This window comes from Phascolarctos cinereus, unplaced genomic scaffold (assembly GCF_003287225.1).
Source record: "Phascolarctos cinereus isolate Bilbo 61053 unplaced genomic scaffold, phaCin_HiC Scaffold_4;HRSCAF=312, whole genome shotgun sequence".
Lineage (NCBI taxonomy): Eukaryota > Metazoa > Chordata > Mammalia > Diprotodontia > Phascolarctidae > Phascolarctos > Phascolarctos cinereus.
Genome location: NW_027555847.1, coordinates 73,768,354 through 73,788,126, shown reverse-complemented (window position 1 = coordinate 73,788,126; position 19,773 = coordinate 73,768,354). Strand labels below are relative to the sequence as shown.

Sequence of the window (19,773 nt, the reverse complement as noted above, 5' to 3'; positions counted from 1 at the left end):
CATTCTTGTATTCCGAGCTCTTTAGATTTTGTTCTGATACTCTTTGTCCTCAAAGACAAAGAGTTGATCTTCCAAGCTAATGAGAGGCTTAATTAAGACAAGAGTCTCACCAGATGAGGTTGCAGTTTGCATCAATGAAGAGAATATTCAAGTTGATGATATCACAGATCCATCTGTGTATACTTTATTCCATGTCTGCATTTCTGAGTTACAAATCAACTACTCTTTTCTTCAGATAGATTCTCCATTACTTGTTTTAAACTACCTATTCTTGTGTTTGTCTTTTCAATTCTTCAAGAGCTTGTTTTCCAATCCTAAGATCTATCTTTGTATCTTTCCTTAATTCTTGTATTAATCTTAAAAACTATTCTATAGAGTCTCACGAGGCAGCCAAGTAGCTCAATTTGGGAGTCAAGTAGACCTGAGTTCAAATCCTGCTCCAGACACTAAGTTGCATGATACTGAGAAAGACATTTAATCTCTCAGTACCTCTGTTTTCTCATCAGCAAAATGGAGACAATAATAGAACCTACAGGGCTAGTATAAGGATCACATGAGCTAACATAAGTACTCTGCAAACCATAAAGCTCTATGCAAGTCCTAGTTCTTCCTCCTCCTTCACCTTCTTCACCTTTTATTTTAAAATTATTCTTTTTATTTCATTATAATTTGGAGGGTCTTGTTGCATTAGTACCTTTTAGACAATGCATTCTTTTACTTTGTAGTCTTTATTTAATCTACTGTGAACCCTTTTGGGTCACTTACTTATTTTTTTCAGTTTGCTGATTTTTCTGTGAGGTTTTCCTTATGATTAATTTTTTCTTTCCCTTCTTAGCTTTTTAAAAGTTTATTTTTACTTTATTTGGCTCATTTTTTTTTCTCTTTTGAGGTCACTGAGGAGGCCAAGGCTTAGATATAACCTCTTATTAAGCAGTCTTTCTCAAATGTTAGATTGGTCTTCTATCTATTCCTTTGTCTTACTCGTCTGTTTTATTTATAGTTGTATTTTTGGAATTAAATTATTCAGTATCTCTGAGAGCTCATCTTAACACTCTCAATCTCTTTTCCTCTTAAGTGTGTCTAACAGGGGCTAACATCATTTTTCTGGAAGTATGATATGTGTTCGTCTAAAGTGTCCCTGCCTCGAATGTAACTACTAGGTATCATGAATTCTAAGATGAGATGATTTATATTATTTATCAAAGAATCATAGATTTAACATCAGAAAGCATTTTAGAGATCATTGAGCCCAATCTCTTCATTTTACATTTAAGGAAATAAAGGCACAGGTAGGTTAAATTACTTTCCTGGGGTCATATATCTTATAAGTGTCTGAGGCACAATTCAAACTCGAGTCTTCCTAACTCCAAGTCTAGAGTCTTATCCAGTGTAATATCATGGGCAATGACATTGCCCATCTCTGCGCTCCTGATAACTCTCTAAGACTTTAATGTTGCAGAACAGGTGCCAGTCTACATTGTTTGAAGAAATTTCCTCATTGGGAACTCCCCATGCTAATAAAATCAGAAGTCTGGTCCAGCCCAAACACATGTACATGTGATCATGTGATCTCCAGACACACACACACACACACACATGAAAGAGAGTCAGCTTGAGAATCAGGAAGACCTGGTTTCAAGCTCTGCTTTCGACACATCCTAGCTGTGTAAGTCTGGATACATCACTTAACCTCTCAGTATCAGAGTACCTAAGACTAAGTTAGAGAAGGACTGTGAACTTGCCTCAATAAATGGATTTCATGAAGTGATTTACAAAAATAGGTACAAACAAGTTGTCCTATCCAGAGAGCACAATCCCTTGATGGCAACATTCTAAGCTGGCTCACTGCTGCCCTCAAGCACACTTGGTTTTAATGTCGGAATTTTTTATTGCACCTCCCAACCTAGTCTCTAAAATGCCCCTTTCCTCTCTTCCAATCATCTGAATTCTACTTAATTCTTTAAATCCAGGGTCAAGGCCTACTTCTGCCAAAATCTCGCCAGAAACATCCCTTCCTCTTCCCAAGTCACAACGTGCTTATTGTCTGTATTCTCCATCCATTCACACCTCGTGAAAGCAGCCTCGACAACAGTATAAATCAGGGGCTGTGCTTTCTTTGGGTCATGGACCTTCTTTGGCAGAACCAAACGACACATGCAAATCTTAAATACACTAATACTTACATTTCAGTGGAGCTATAATCTCACTGATGTGGGTTCTTCCCTCCAGCATATGCACACCTTCTCATATGGGATTATTTTACATGTGGCAGCTAGGTGGCTCAGTAGAAAGAGTATCAGGCCTGGAGTCAGGGAGAAGTTAGTTCAAATTTGGCCTTGGACACCTGCTAGTTGTGTGAATCTGGGCAAGTTACTTAAAACCTCAGTTTCCACAACTGTAAAATGGGAATAATAATAACACCTACCTCCCAGAGTTGTTGTGAAGATCAAAAAGATAATATTTGTGAAATGCTTAGCACAGTGCCTGACCCATAGTAAGCATTCTATGAGTGTTAGCGATTCATTATTATTACTATTATTATTGTTACCTGGTTGGGCTTCTGTGAATGCTCCACGAAGACCTATACAATATGCTTCATACTTTCTAGTAGGTATTTCACATTCTGTGGAGTTCTGCATGAGTCCAAGGATAAAAGGCAATAGAGGCAGCTAGGTGGCTAGTGGATAAAGTACTGGGCCTGGAGTCAGGAAGACCTGAGTTCAAATCCAACCACAGACACTCACTAGCTGTGTGACCCTGGGCAAGTCACTTAACCTCTGTCTTAATCCACTTGAGAAGGAAATGACAAACTACTCCAGTCTCTTTGCCAAGAAAACCTCATGGACAGTGTGGTCCATGGGGTCATGAAGAGCTGGATATGACTGAACTACAACAAGTAAAAGGCAACGGGAAATAAAAGGAGATAATCATTGCTATCTCCTTTTTCCCATACAAATTCTTTCACTTTATGCACAGATATAATGACTGCCACTAGTCTGCATTTCAGAGGACAGTATGAAAGAATGGAGATGTGCTGCTTTGTCAGTTAGTGATTCTAAGGGGGCTCTGTCTCACATCTGTTCTTGAGGACTCCCAAATCTATCTGAAATCTGCTGACTTATCACATACGATTCCTAATGACCTGTGGAATGGGTTTTGGTTTTTTCCCCCCTAGAAATGGGGTGATTATGTGTCATCATTGTCTCACCTTGTGGTTTTGCCTGGCAAATATATACCCCTATAACTAATGAAACAATACTCTTTCATGAACATGCCCTGATTTTATCATCACCCACATTTCTATCACCATTTCTATGAACACCATTATTATGAGAGACAGCTTGGTATAGCAACAGGCTGGGAGTTAAGAAGTCGTGGGCTCCAATTCTACTTTCTGGTAACAGCTGTGTGACCTTAGGAAAGTCACTTAAACTCAATGTGCTTCAGGTAATTCTCTACAGTTTACCTACTAAGTAACAGATTGACAGATCCCAATCAAAATCCGTGTCAAGTGGAAAGAATTATCAAATCAACAACTCCCTAAGTGGAGCATTTCACAGACTCTTCACATATTTCTACATCCCATTTCTTAAGCGTAGGTCTTCACTGAAATATTAAAGCCCATTTGTAATGTTTGTACTTAAAAGACACACTTTTGCTGTGGGGAATCAGCTTGACAATACTGAAATTAGCCAACCAATTTCACAAATTAAATTCAGACCACACTCTTTCTTCTATAAAATTCTGGACCCAACTCATCATTCCTCTGCAATGTTTATCTCAGCCATACGGACAGATGAACCAGCTAAATGGACTAGAACAATGCCCATTGTCTAGGCCCAGCCTACTAGATGATGAACCCTATAAATTCAAGTTGTACAGCTGTATCTCTTCTTGGTAAATGCCTCTGTTAGCAGATTTACATAAGACGATACCACATCAATTTGGAAAAATCCCAAATAAAAAAAAATTAGGGTCTGCTACTGTCTAAATGACAAGGGAAGAATGAAAGAACAGTGGAGATAGAAAAGGAAATGGTTGAAATTGTTGCCCTTTCAAGTCCTATATTTCTACATACATTTTTCAGAAAATTTTCATATTAAGATATTTAAAAACTCAAGAACTTCAATTTTGTCATCAACTCATCACATGACTGAAAATAAACTTCTTCAGGATGTTCCTGTTAGCAACAGTAGCACATAAATAAGGTTTTCTAAACAAACATCTTATCTTTTTATGGAAGGAAGTCTATTAAGAAAGAACTGACGTTCTTCCCCAACACTACCAACAAAAATACATTTCTGGGTTCTTTTCCCAGAAACCTGTAAATGTTATTTTTAAGGATATTATTATTTTTTTGCAGCAATGTTGAAAAAACAAATAAAATGAAATAAGTGCATCTGTACCACAATAAGGATAACTTCGGCCACCCTATTTATTCTTAATAATAATAATAATAATAATAATAATAATAATAATAATAATAATGATGATGATGATGATGATAATAGAAATACTAAGTGAATTCTCCATGGAAGGGATCCTCATGAAGTCAACCAACAATATATTGACAAAGAAGCACTGAATATATATAACTATTTTATGTTTTACTTTTTAAATAGGAAAGGAGGGCTTTATGATGGCAGTTCAGGATCATGTCATTGCCATAAGAAATTACAGAAGGATTATCTAGAGATCATGCAAAGAAATGACAGAAATGGTGAAAATTGTTATTGTAGATATCTTAGGCACAAATCTGACCATGTGATTGCCCTAATTAACCAACACCAGGGACTTCCTATGCTTGAAAGACAAACGTACTTCTTGTTTTTTTGCTTTTGCAGCCCTACACAAGTTGTCCTTATGTATCTTTCCAGGTCCACTGGACATTATTCCTCCACCTGCATTCTGTAAAATAAGGTGGTGGAACTCAATGCCTCTGTGGACCTTTCTAGCTCTGGACCTATGATTCTATGAGATGTGGAAACTGAGGCTAAAAGAACATGTGTGCCCAGGGCCAAACATCTACTAAGTATTTTTGGCAGAACTGGAATTATGGTTTTCCTAAGTCCAAGTCCATAATTTTATCCATTATTCTTCTCACAGAAGATATAACCTATTATTAGTATAACAGCAGCAATGTTTTTTAGATTTTTCCTCATTTTATACTTCCAACACTAACAGATTAAACTAATCTATACACTGTCCATTCTATGTCAGGAAGTGGGATGTAAAAAAGTACCTTTGGTAAGCCATTTATTCAACAAACATTCACCAGTGCACTACGCTAGGTACTGGGAGAGACACAGATCGATAAAACATGTTACCCTAAGGAGCTTACATTCTAGTAGGCGTGGTAAGTCACATAAAATAACTACAACACAAGTTATATAAGCATTTAATAAAATTACAAAGTGATATGAATTCAGGTGAAAGAGAAATAATTCCTGGTTGGGAAAAGATATCAGGGAGGATTATATGGAGGAAGCGGCATGTGTGTTAAAATCTCTCCTTGCAGAACCTTTATTGTCTACAAGGAGAATCTGTTTCTAGGATGCATTTTATTGGATGTGCAACAACAGGGAAAATGAGCTTAGTATGTGCACTAGTAATTTTTTTTAAAGAGACTTTCTTCCCTGTTCAGAATTCCCAATTAATTCTGCATTCTATACACTGTTTCTCATTGTAGATGATTTTGCTCACTTACTGTGGATAACAGAATTGAAAAACTGCAGAAAATAAAACTATAATGATGCAGTTATACATATGCTTCCCATTTTGGAAATGCTTATCTTATATAAACAAAAAACACCTTGAAGTAAAACTACTCTTTTTCTGTTATTGTTAAAAAGGAAACATCTTTCCCCAAATAAAAACAAATACGCATTTGCAAATGGAAGGTCGTAAGAGCAAATGTCCTAAATACTTCTTCTTCTACTACTACTACTGCCACTAACTAATTAACTAGCTAACTAGCTACCATTTGTATCATACTTTAAGGTTTGCAAAGCACTTTACATGTTGTCTCAACTAATCCTCACAACAATTTTGGGAGGTAGGTGCTAGTACTACCCCCCCTATTTACATATGAGTAAACAGCCACAGAGAAGTTGAGTCACTTGCTTGTTTCCTTCGTAATCCTATGTATTGTATTTTATGCACTGCAAACACTATTCTGAGAAGGGACCAATAGCTTCACCAGCCTGCCCAAGGGGTCCCATGATACAAAAAAAGTCAAGATCACCTAGCCTTAATAGAAGGTTTAGAATCAAGAGACCTGGGTTTGAGTTCTAATATCTTTGAAGTCTGGCGTTATTAGGCAACCAAAGCAAATGAAAATTATATACTACTGGTATATTTTAGAAACAGCTTTTTTGTTCTCTTTTTATTATTTAATTAATCAGAATTGCTGATAAAGTGCTACGTTACTTGTATCTAAGTTTCTTTATATGTCAAAAGACAGCTTAAGCATCACAAGGAAGGCAAAATAGAGTTAACATTGGAACTGTTTTCAACAGGAAGAAAAAGGCATTTTCCTTAAAAAGATAAAGTACAGGAGGTATAACAAACAGACTTGGGCTGTGAATGTCAAGGAGTTCCTTCAGATTTCAGGGTCAGAGTTCTATGGGTGAGGTTAAGAAGCTCTCTGGGTCACAGAGTCAAACTGTACTGAGGGTCAAGCATGCAAGCAATAGAAAAGACCGAATGGGAGCTTTTTGTTGGGGTATCCAAAAAGGGTAAGGAAGAAATTGTGTAAAGAACGATTTGAGATATACCAAGAGTTATAAGACAGCCAGAGGTTATCTGCTTGAGGAAGTAACTACTACAGCAGAAATGGTCCTGTGTCCTAAAGTAGAGGACCTAGGTTTAAATCCTGGCTCTACCCGTGTGGTCAAGTCACCTACCTCCTCGGGCCTCAGCTTCCTCATTTCTAACACACAGTTTAAACTAGATGGTCTATGAAGAATCTTCCAATTCTAGAACTCTGAACCTATGAAGATAACCAGAAGTTATGGTGCCAAAAGCTTGAAGTCAGTCTCTAAAGTCAAGAGGCTGGGGGTAGTGACCTCCAAGAGCCGCTAGCTCACTCAAAGGCCAATTTGGTAATGATAATAAAACAGGTAAAGAGAAGCCTGGAGAATACCAAAGAAAATGATAAAAGGATAGCAGAAAAAAGCCAACTGAGGAGGCAGAAATCAATGAGAGTGAGAATTCAAGTGTGTTTTTCATATTTCATGTCGCTATGCAGAGCTGAAATTCAAGTAGTTGAATATCATGGTTGGATGGAGAATTAAAACATACATCACACCAAGCAGTCAGTCTATCATCTTTCAAAATAAATAATAAAGTAGGTCTCTTGCCCCTGGGTCACTCATTTATTGTCTTGGGTAGCCGAGAGTCCCACCCACCCCTACCCCCAACCTGCCCAAGTATTAGGAAATCCTGGAGACCAATGTGTGTGGCACAATATAAGGCAGACTTAGAAAAAACATTTCTTTGAAGATTTTTTCCCCCGTGGCACATTTTTAAACCTTGAAAAGCACCATTTTGGAACAGTATGAAAGACTTCCCTATCCACTGGGAGTTCAGGGTTTGGATGTTTCAAAGAGTATGAGCGCGTGATGTGAAGGTAGGGAAGGAAGAGAACGCCAAAGAAATGGGGTGGGGGAAGGAATCAAAGTGGTAAGTCTGTCTCTGAGGGCAGGCTGCTATGTATCTTACAGGTGCTTCCTTCAACACTTAATGTTTTAATCACCTGCAAAGATGCTGTGTTCCTTTGAAATGCATAAAAAAGGGAGGCCCCCTGCTTTTTTTTTTAAACACTGGGGGGCACAAAAGGTCATTATGTAAACAGATAAACTCAATTCCCAAGGATAGTCTTGGATTTCTTGAGTCTCTAAATCAGCTTTTTTCAAGCCCTTGCTTTTCTCAATTTTGTTCATTTTGAGCATCTGCAATAAGGGTCAATTCCATAATAGCCCAGGGTTGTGACAGCTGCTTACTGTTAGGAGTTATTTCTAACAAGCTGACTCTGAAGTCATATTGTGTAGAAATTAGGTTCATGCCAAATATTCCAAAGTAACAGCACCAGGGCTCTAAGTATTCACATGCAAGGTGAGTATAAGGATGCAGCTTGAATACCTTGAATGGTAAAGGGATGGATTCCTCACACCATAAGAGTTAAATATTACTACATAAATACCACATAGGTAGTCTAGCTGTTGAAGTTACTGGGATGTATGTATGTATTCGCTTCCTGGTGCATCTACACTTGTGACATTCAGCCTGACCTCATACAGGTAGAACTACTGTACCATGACGTTTAATACTAACCCCTCATATGAATCCCATTAAAAGAAAAAGAAAAGTATGGAGTCATGGAAGGGTTGATGGAAACAAGCAAACTCAGAGGGATCCAGGAGTAAGGACTGGCTAGGCTACATTACCATAAAGGATTGCCACGGTTCAGCAATCCAAACAATGTGCTGTAAATTACAAGAAATTAAAACACTTTAATAAAAGATCCAGATCAATTCTGATTTAGAGCGAATCTGCATTGTTGTCCTAACAACATGATACAAGCAACGATGAAGCCAAATGGAACGACTGAGGAATTACAGTTACCCTACATCACACAGAGACTTTCTTACATTCCAGAACCACATCTTCCCTTTACCTTTTCTGACATCTTATCTTGACCAATGGCCTCAGTGCTGGGCAACGATGGTGTTGCTGATAGTGTCACTGATGGTGTTGCTGATGGTGGAGGAGGTGCTCTACGCTTCTTTATGTCTGATGACACTCCTGAGATGTTGCTAAGGGACAGGGATGGACCCAATGTAAGGGAACGAGAATTCACAGATGGGGAGCTGGGAGTTGTTAAGCAGCCCTGAAAAGACAAGCAAACAAAACCAAAAATGAGTTAAAATAATATTTTCTAGGAAGTTGCATTTTAAAAATCCAAACTATTTGTTTCTAATTAACATCTATTTTTATTAGAGTAGATGCTCACATATGACAAAGGACTTTTGTTAGTTTTCTTTTTATTATTGTTGTTCAGTAATTTCAATCGTGTCTGACATTTCAGGACCTCATTTGGGGTTTTCTTGGCAAAGATACTAGAATGGTTTGCCATTTCCTTCTCCAGATCATTTTACCAGGATCACACAGCTAGTAAGTGTCTAAGGCTGGATTTGATTCAGGAAGGTGAGCCTTCCTAACTCCAGGCCCAGGGCTCTATCAACTGGCCACGTAGCTGGGGGTGGGGGTAACACAGCTAGTTTCATAAGCTCAGAAATGGGACTTTAGATGTCATCTAATACAACCACTTCAATTTCTTAATGTGAAAACTGAGGCCCAATGAGGTCAAATGATTTGTTCAACTTCACACAAGTAGTGTTAGAAGCAGAATTTAAACCCAGACCTGCAACTTCAGGGTCAGTGTTTTTCCCACTGTACCACAATAACCTCCTAACATATGGTAATCAGTCATTCAACAAGCATTAATTAAGTACATATTATCTGCCAGGTACAGTATGTCCTAAGGATACAGAAATGCAAAAGACAGTCCCTGCTCTCAAGGAGCTCATGGTCTAATGAAGGAGACATACACAAGCATGTTATCTACAGGATAAATTCAGATATGACCAAAAGAGGGAAAGCACTTCCCACTAGCATTAAAGACTGATAAAAATTTCTTGTACAAGGAGAGAGCTAGGATTTGGAGAAAGCCAGGGAAGGTAGTAGGTAGATATGGGGACTGAGAGAATTCCAAGCCTAGATTTCACATGCCAGTGAAAATGCCTGGAGTTGGAAGATGGTTTGTCTTCTGCAAGAAAAAGGAGGTCAATGTTACTGGATTGCAGAATATGTGGGGGAAATGAGTAAAAAAAGATTGGAAGGGTATGAGGAGGCCAGGTTATGAAGGGCTTTTAGTGCCCACCAGAGGACTTTATATTTGACTCTGGATAGGATAGGATAGGATAGGATAGGATAGGATAGGATAGGATAGGATAGGATAGGATAGGATAGGATAGGAGTTTGGAGGGGAGAGTGGAGGGCTAAATGGTCATACCTGGGCCTTAAGATGATCATTCTGACAGAGGAGTGGAGGATGGATTGGATTTAACTTCTAACTAAGGTGTATTCTTCCTAGATAGGGCATATTTAAGTATAAATGACTGGCTAATGGTATGAATGGCATCCTTTACTCCTATTCCCAACAACTAACCTGTCAACTAGGATGTGCCCTATAGTATGAATAGTAAACTCAGACTGCAGTTTAAAATGTTTCAAAGTATATTTTCAGTGAGATAATTTACACGGAATTTACTTGAGATCCATTATAAAGAAACCAAGGAAAGGTATCACCACCACCTTCCAAAAGTACATAAACTGGCTCCCAGTGAACCTTCATAATATTCCCTGTGACTTTTTAGATTTGTGAACAGACAACTCTGTCACGTGAGTATTGAGCTATTGAGTATGTATATGCTTGATCAAATAAAACTTGTTACAAAGTTAATCTGACATATATTTAATACTGTGAATAATCATTTTTTGTCCCACATGGTAATTAGGCATAAATAATTGTCCCCCAGGCTCTTCAAAGATCAAAACAAGCCATCATTTCACCTTTGTGAAATTCCAGCTCTTTCCCTTTACAGAAGGTAGAAGTGTGGCAGAGTCTCCTGGGTATCTAGACTGAGAGCCAGGAAGCCCTGAGTTAAAAGTGCCCCCTCTAAAGCTTACTAGCTTTGTGACACCAGGCAAATCATTTAACCTTGCTCAGCCCCAGTTTCCTCTTCTAGAAAATGGGTCAATAATACCTGTACCATTTACTTTATGGGGCTGTGATGAAGATCAAGTGAAAGGATGCATGTAAAGTGACCTGTAAATCTTAAAACGTTACCTAAAATAAGAAAACAGTATCACTGCCTCCTACTGCCACCATGCTGAACCTAAAGTGTGGCAGGGATCTCTTGTAACATCTAGTAAGAGATGGCCTGACACAAATGGGTACAACAAAAGCTGGGTACAAGGTTATATTCTGTTCTGCTGAGCTGAGTAAAGATTTTTGTTTTTTTATTTTGGCTAGGCAATGGGGTTAAGTGACTTGCCCAGGATCACACAGCTAGTAAGCATCAAATGTCTGAGGCCATATGTGAACTCAGGTCCTCCTGACTCCAGGACTGGTGCTCTATCCACTGCATCACCTAGCTGCCCCTGACATAAGCCCACTTTAGAAAATTTTAAAAAAAAATTCTGGAAACATCATCTTGCATAAAATAGTATCATAAACCATTTCATGAATGTTCTTTCATTCCATTCCTTTTGATAAACTGAAGGACAAAGGAATTAAATAACATGTTTAAGATCACATACTGAGGTAGTATATAGGAAATGAATCTTTAACTTTTAAAATTTGTCTACTATCTACATTAGATGTCTTAGGAAGAATTTCACAAATGCTTTCAAACATTCAAGTTCTGCAAATATAGATTCCATTTCAAAATGTTTTGATAAACATAAAATCACATCCTTTTTCATGTTTTTCTTATATTCACTTCTGACATTTACATAATAATAGGAGAGATTCCAAAAGATGTACATATAAAGTAAAAGTACACACAGACAAGATTGTTTTCAGCTATGATTTACATTATGATCCTACTAAATAAGGTCATTTTAAATAACTAGAAGAGATATAGGATCAGATATTTAGAGCTAGAAGGAACCTAGGAAGCTGGCTAATTCAACCCCTTCTCATTTTGCAGTTGAGAAAACAGGCCCAGGGAGATTAAGTTACTTACCTGAGAAATTAGTAGTAAGTGTCAGAGGTGGGATTTGACTCTAGGTCCTCTCCAGTGCTTTCCACTACCTCATGCTGCCTCTATGTTGTCATGCTATGTGTTATATAATTATATGCCCTACTATTCAATCCAATTTGAATATTTACATAGGTCTCTGTCATAAAGATTACCTCCTATGAATTTGTCTCTCAAGAATGACCCTAAATTTACATACCTCTAATGACCCAGTTTAGCCATCCTTAAATCAGGAAGTGATGCAAAGCATATAACAGTCTTTTATCACTGGCATTTCAATAGTTATAATCATATTTAGACCCCAGGAAGCTTTTGTTCGATTATGAACATCAAACTTGATGGGGATCATACCAGTCTTAAGAAATCCACTGAGCAAGGGCAGATTGTTTATCAAAATGCTACACTCATTTGGCTTTTTACAGCTTCGTTAAAAGACCTCATGATAATTTTCACTGCTGCTTTATAAAACAAAAACAAAACCTAAATCTGGCCATTATTTTTCATAGGTTATACAGATTCTAACATGTGGTTGAATGGGCAATCCCAATGAGTTGTCCTTCGTGTGTGTGTGTGTGTGTGTGTGTGTGTGTGTGTGTGTATGTATTGGACTACAATTAAGACAATGAACTGGACCAAAGACTGCACAGAAAGACATCAAGGCTAAATTGCATTTGGGAAACTAAAAGATATCTGGAATCATCTTGAGCTGCTTGTGTATTCAGTTGTTTTTCAGTCGTGTCTGACTCTTTGTGACCTCGTTTGGGGGGTTTTCTTGGCAAAGATAATGGAATGGTTTGCCATTTCCTTCTCCAGCTTATTGTACAGATAAGGAAGCTGAGGCAAACAGGGTTAAGTGACATGCCCAGGATCACACAGCTAATAAGGGTCTGAGGCCACATTTGAATTCACAAAGATGAGTCTTCATGACTCCAGATCTGGTGCTCTATCCACTGTGCCATAAAACAACCACAGTGATTGATGATGAAAACTATGATGGAAAGACATGTAGCAGGTATACTAGAAGCTACAGAGTATTACTAATCTTTGTGTGTTTTTAAAAAAGTCTCATAAGAGATGGTAAAGAATTGTTTTACTGTACAAGAAGGTAGGCCAGTCATCTATAGGATGATACACCCAGCCAGACTGTTCCAGTGGCAACCATAAAATGTTAAAAGAATCCAACTAACAGTCTCTAGGATACTTAGTATATCCATTATGAAAGATTAATGGAAAGGCAGAGATAAAAAATTACACAAGATAGAAGGGAATGAATGGGCTGTGATCAGTACAAGATTATAGATCTGTTGAAGCTCTATTTCTTGAATAACAGGATAAAAACAGTACATCAATATATTGCTAACTTAATGAGTGAATTAATTATTTATAAGACATGTGATACACATAATTTTTGCATTTGTTTAAGGATGATGGCATTTCTCTCCCCCCCCCCCCGCTTTACTTTGGAAGCACATTGGATGGACTCATTATGAAGTATTTATGATAAGCAGAAGACTCATCTTCCTGAGTTCAAATTTGGCCTGAGACACTAGCTGTGTAACCCTGAGCAAGTCAGAACCCTGCTTGCCTCAGTTTCCTCATGTGTAAAAATAAGCTGGGGTAAAAAATGACAAACCACTCATCTTTGCCAAGAAAACACTAAATGGGATCACAAAGAGTCAAACACGATTGGAACCACTGAACAACAAAAACAAAACAGATAAAAACTACCCAAGATTAAAAGGAGTGAACTGGCTCTGACTGACATTGATGATGAATGTACAGATGCTAATGAACTCGCTAATCCACTGAAGCATTAAACACCTTATTATACACTTCTGTATTGGTTTAGTGTTTTTAGATTGTATCCTCTATATTATGTGTTCGCCTATGTTTTATAAGCTCACTGAGGAGTTCTACAAATAGTGGTTCTATCCAAAGGTTCTACCAGAACACCATACCCAGTTAGATGCTTAATAATACTTTCTGTGCTGCTGATGGTGGGGATGATCAGTTTCACCCTGAGATGAACCATTAGCCAAACAACCGACTCTTGAGGAACAACTAAGCCAAAACATAATACAATTAGCCTGACATGCCCTTGCTTAGCTGCCCAAATTGAACCGGTCTCTTGAGCCTTAGTGAACTCTGATCAATGCTTGGTTCACATATGATGCAAATCAGTCTCTCACAGGTTTACTCACAGCTTGGCAAAGTGACAATGAATTCAGAATACCTGACATCTATTATTTACTTGTTTATTTATTCCACAAATGATCACTAATATTTTGACAAGAGTTTAAATGCCTATTACATACCACACACTACGCTAGATGCTAGGAGTGCCTACAGCACACAAAGTACCCCACACATCAGATTCTGGCAGACATATCAAGTTCAGATAGGATATCAGATGCTTTCTTTAATTACTCTCTGATATTGCTTAGGCCTTTGAAAAGTTGACCCTGCTGTTTCGATATCAAGGCGATAGGAAAGCCAGAGTGTAGGCAATATGGCTCAGGTAGTTAAAGACATCTGTTTTGAAAATCGCTTCCCCAGCTCCCTTTATTACTGTTCCCTTGGTTTTCTCATGACACAAAGTAGCATTTAAAGGTCAGCAAGGAACAGAATGCTGTTTGCCTGTAAGAGTGATTTGGTTTCTTGTTCCCTGTCCACATTGGTCAATAAAAGTTTTTGAAAATGTCAAGTTCTTTCCTTGTATGGGTATTGGAGCTAGGCCTGTCTTCCACAACATGGTACCAAAACCCACAGATTTCAACTCTTTATCTTCTTAGGCAATTTCCCCACAGCTAATTTTTAAATGAAAATTCATCAATGTGATAGCTTTCAAAGCTAGAGCTCCTAGATGTACACACAGTAAAAGTAATAAGCAACAGAAAAAGGAAGGCAGACTATAAAACCCTTTAGACTCAGGATGTGCAAATGCACTTCCAGCAGAGTGGCTACCGCTTTATAAATCAACAGATCCATGTTCTTGTTAGTATGCCTACTCACAGCCCCTTCACCCTTTTCTATTTTATTCAATGCCTATCGATACCTCTGCATAAGAACTATGTGGTAGGTCCACCCACTTTGCTGTCAGAGGGAAGAATAAAAATTAGAGTTAAATTTCATCCTTCTTTAAACAATACAAAAATGCTTCGTAGCAGACATTTTTGACCTGTATTAAACTCACTTATTAAGTTAGAGAGAAAAGGTAATTCTTCAGTCCTCTGACACATCCTATAAAGGGACTTTATAAAAATGGTGCTCCTCGGTGGATTGTGTCATTCTTTTCTTCCATTTTTCTTTTACTTTGACCGCTGGCTGTGGTTAGAACCCTCCCTATGAGCCATCGAAATAAAACTGAGGTTACCAGGGATGTGTCTATTATTAGTTTTAAAATTCCCCCTTTAGGAAATTGTAGGCTGCCAAGAATTTTCAGGGTGAATTCTTGTCTAGCAATTCTCTGCTCACTGTGGTCTAATAAAGAGCTAAAGCCAACTGACATGTAGAGGTGTCGAAAAAGCTCCCCTGAGAAGGATATACATATGCAGCTATGTATATACTTGAACTTGGATCCTCCTGACCTCATCTCTTTGTGCTACACTGCTTCTCCTACAGAGCTATACAACAAAATCTACATGTAAATAAAAGTGCAAATTCTGCCAGGCCTACTGATCTCAGGTCCATTAATTCATTTTCTTTTCCTTAGCTCTTTGCTCTGACCTGCATAATTATGTTTTCTAGAATAAGAAAACCAGACTAAGAAAAGAATTATGTGCCAGAATGGAAACACACACACACACACACACACACACACACACACGCAGTACCAGCCTAATCTTCGCATCAATTTCCACATCTCTTTTGTTGTTGTTTTTTAATTTCTTTTTAATTCACATTGAAATAATCTGGGAATGTTTCATTTAAAGCTTGAGTGACAGGAGAAAAATCACTACCAAGCCTCATACCTAGAATGGAGATAGTTACTAAGTATTAACAATGTCTTGATAATAGAGCTTTGGGTTCTCTTTAAGGGTAGCATACTTGGACAAACAGGCAGAGTTCTCTTCTTTTACCACTGATAGCTAATAAGTGAGCAATCTACAGTAAAGCAGCAACAGTTACCACAGCATGCTACCTCTGATATTCACATAGGTGCCATCAGACTGACCTGTACTAAACAAGAGTCTGTATCCTGAAAACGTTTTCCTTATTTCCCCAGGAATTAAGCTCAGTAGGGAGTCACCTACTGTCATAACTAGTGCCCTCAGGGAGAGAAGGAAGAGGCTACGCTGTGGAGGCTCTTGGAATATCAGTTACGGATTTCAAGGACTTTGATGTGTTTGTCTTAGTTTCTCCCCACAAAGCCTTGATCCTGGTGGGTGCCCAACAAATACTTAATGAATGAAGAAAGTGGCTTGATTCATAAGCTTCCAGTAGTCATGCCTAACTTTGAGTGCCAATTACATTCTGGTTCAAATCCCAAGGTTATCTAACTCAAAAATATAAGAGACCCTTGTCTAACTGGACCCCAAAGACTACACTATACTAGGACATACAGCATTTCTATAAATGTGCAATTTTTGAACAATACATAAGGCAACATGTTTAACTCTGTTTCATTTAGTATTGTAAATGAACTTTTTGCCTCTGGTACTCAAAATCAGTATAGATTAGTGTATACCTACACAGAAATGCAGTGCCATGAAGTTGCAGTAAAAAAGGTTAGGAGTCAAGGGTTCCCACTATCAATAGTTAGGTTCTTTAAATAGTGTTGAACCTTGAGAAAATTCATGCGCACACACACACACACACACACACACACACACGGATGGATTTGAAATTCAAACCACATAGAATATATTGTCATTCAGTCATTTCAGTTGTGTCTGATTGTTCATGACCCCTTTTGGGGGTTTTCTTGACAAAGATTCTGGAGTGGTTTGCCATTTCCTTTTCTTGCTCATTTTTACAAGTGAGGAAGTGAGACAAACAGGGTTAAACAACTAGTAGGTGTCTGAGGTAAGATTTGAAACCAGGAAGATGAGTCTTCCTGATTCCAAGCTTAGTGCTCTACTCAATGCAACACCCCACTGCCCTTGTAGAACATATGTGGATGGCTTAACAATATTAAAAATTTAATACATTTAAAATTTTTCTTCAATGAAATTACATTTAATTAATTAATTGAACGGTTAAACATGACATTTTAAAAGGTGCTTTTCTCTCACCCCCAAATAATCCACATCTAGAATACACCACAGACTATTTAAATACACATCACACAATTTAAAAGTTGGTCTCATAGTCCAATCCTAACAACCTAAATGAGAAACTGAGGACCAGAGAGATGTTTTCCCTTGCCCCAGGCCATATAGGTAATGCTAGAACCATGGCAAGAATCCAGGTCTCCTTATTCCTGACTTAATATTCTATTCACTCCAGCAAATTACTTCCCTTCGTGGGTTTAAAAAAAAAATGAGAAAACAACACAAAACACCTAAAAGCTAAAGCATTTTCAGGAAGCAGATGTTGTGAAGGGTAAGGAAGAGGGAGGTGGTAGTGGTGGTGGTCACAATCTCTAGCTTAAGTGAATGCCTTTTCTTCCAAAAACATAATTTGGCTATCTTCCAAGACACGACCATGTGATGTAAACCAGATCAGACAGACTGACAACATTATCCTTCCACCATTCAACAGGATCAGCTGAGCATGGCAGCATGGAGCTGTCAATGCGTCTGACAGCTCCATCTCAATTTCTGGTGGGAAACGAAAGAACATGGTTTTCCATTCCATGGCTGCCAGCAAAGCACTAGGGGTCGGGGGCAGTCAAAGTTCCCTTCGCAGAAGGTTGCTTATTAATGGCATTTTTTCCCCTCTTATTCTCACAGTATGGCCTTTCCTAAGATGGGCATTCCTTCAGCTGAATACCCTCAGCCAGCATGCATGTTGTAGTTCTGGCATCCTGGGGATTTGCGTCAGTTCAGTTTAAATGGTAGACCTAGGACATAAACACCATGCCAGCTGATTTCAGCTCAAAGCTGCTGATAGACAGAGAAAATGAATTTATGAATTTAGTTTTCATTGGGAGGTTGACGAGAAACAACAACTCTCTTGGCCACGTTCCTTAGTGGGAATGTCTAAGAGATGGAATTTAAATTCTCAATAGGGAAAAAAAATACACTGGGGCTTACTGGTTTGGGAGAGATTTCAATGAGGACAATATTGAATTCCTGCTAAAGCTTCCATGCTATCTCTGATAGTTCTAACGATTGCATCAGGCAGACTCTGGCTAGATACTCTTTTGGTCATAGCTGAGAGTTTAAATATAAGCAAACAATGCCCAACTTAGAGTAAATTCATTTTTAAATAATCTTGTAATGCAAAATTTAACAAACTGGCTAGACCTAGTTAGAACACCATCCTTAGAGTCCACACTGCTGGATCACTTTATAAAGATGAAACCTGTTAACACAGACTATGTTTTTTTAGAATAGTTAACAACAACAGTTTTAGGAAATAATTAGTTTCTAGAAATATGGGGCAGCTAGGTGTCACAGTGGATAGAGTGTTAGGCCTGGGGTCAAGAAGACTCATCTTCGGAGTTCAAATCTAGCCTTAGATACTTACTAGCTGTGTGTAAGTCACTTAACCCTGTTTGCCTCAGTTTCCTCTTCTGTAAAATGAGCTGGAGAAGAAAATGGCAAATTACTCTAGTATCTTTGTTGATAAAACCCCAAATGAGGTCACGAAGAGTCAGAAACAACTGAAAAACAATAATATCCATAACACATTTTGAGGCAGCTAGGTGGAGCAGTGGATAGAGTTCTGGGCCTGAAGTCAGGAAGAATCATCTTTCTGTGCTCAAATCTGGCCTCTGATACTTACTACCTGTGTGACCCTGGGCAAGTCACTTAACCCTGTTTGCCTTAGTTTCTCATGTGTAAAAAGAGCTGGAGAAGGAAATGGCAAAGGACTCCAGTATCTTGTCTCCTCTGAATAGGATTATGAGAGTCACTAACTTGGAGACGATCTAAAACTGTTCTCCCCCCCCATATTTAATCATTAAGAATAAATCAATAGTTGCCACAGGAAGAGTCCTATTATTTGCTGTGGAAGAAGTGTGCTTTATTGCCAAGTTGATTTATGCACCCTTAATTGTTAAATTTAGCAATCTACATTTGTTTTCTTAATTGCTGACCATATAGATCAGAAACCCCCAAACATGGAAGCCTCAGCAGTAAACTGTTCTCACAGGACTGTATGAAAAGAGTTTTGCCTACCTCAAAGCACTATATAAAATGTGAATTTTTAGTAATATTATTCTGGATTGGTTGTTGGCACCATAACCCCTTCCTACAGGGGTTGCCAAAATTCCCAGAAGGGACTATATGGCAATTAGAGTAGGTTCTAAGAAAGGACTCTTAACCTCAAATGATAACCAACCACCCCCTCCCAGCCCAATCCCACAGCCACACTCATTTTGATGGTGACTAACCTATTCACTAACACACACCATTTCATCATAGCCCAAGCTCACTCACAGCATTCTCCATGTGCAATGCACATCTGCTGGAACTCATTTTCTGTCTGCTCAGACTCTAACTTTTGGAGGGTCTTCTTAGATCTCTTACTGATCTGTTTCCAGCCAGTACAAGATCTAGTTTATTGCTCTAAGGAAACTGGGCAAATAGACAGAGTGAGCCAGATGCTCAAATGACACCTAAGGAACAAAAGTGATCTGATGTACCTTCCAACTTCAGATGCACCAAGTTCAGGCAACATGGTACAGGGGAGTGAATGCTGAACTTGGAGTCACAGGCCCAGATTGTGAACACTAGTGCTAACATGCACTATCGTTGTGAACTTCATCAAGTCACTTGTTGGACTAGATGACCTCTGTGATTCCTACAGTAGACAATTATATAGATAATATTTCAAT

General features: G+C 38.3%; 1 protein-coding gene across 7 annotated transcripts in view; it reads right to left on the bottom strand.

Moving 5' to 3' along the window:
- Positions 1-19,773, bottom strand: part of COBL (cordon-bleu WH2 repeat protein) — a 336,290-nt gene that overhangs the window by 144,266 nt on the left and 172,251 nt on the right. For all 7 annotated transcript variants that reach the window (XM_020981301.2, XM_078152259.1, XM_020981298.2 and 4 more), the window contains one exon: positions 8,678-8,890. In XM_020981301.2, coding sequence (XP_020836960.1) covers positions 8,678-8,890 — 213 coding nt within the window. The remainder of the gene's footprint in view (positions 1-8,677; positions 8,891-19,773) is intronic.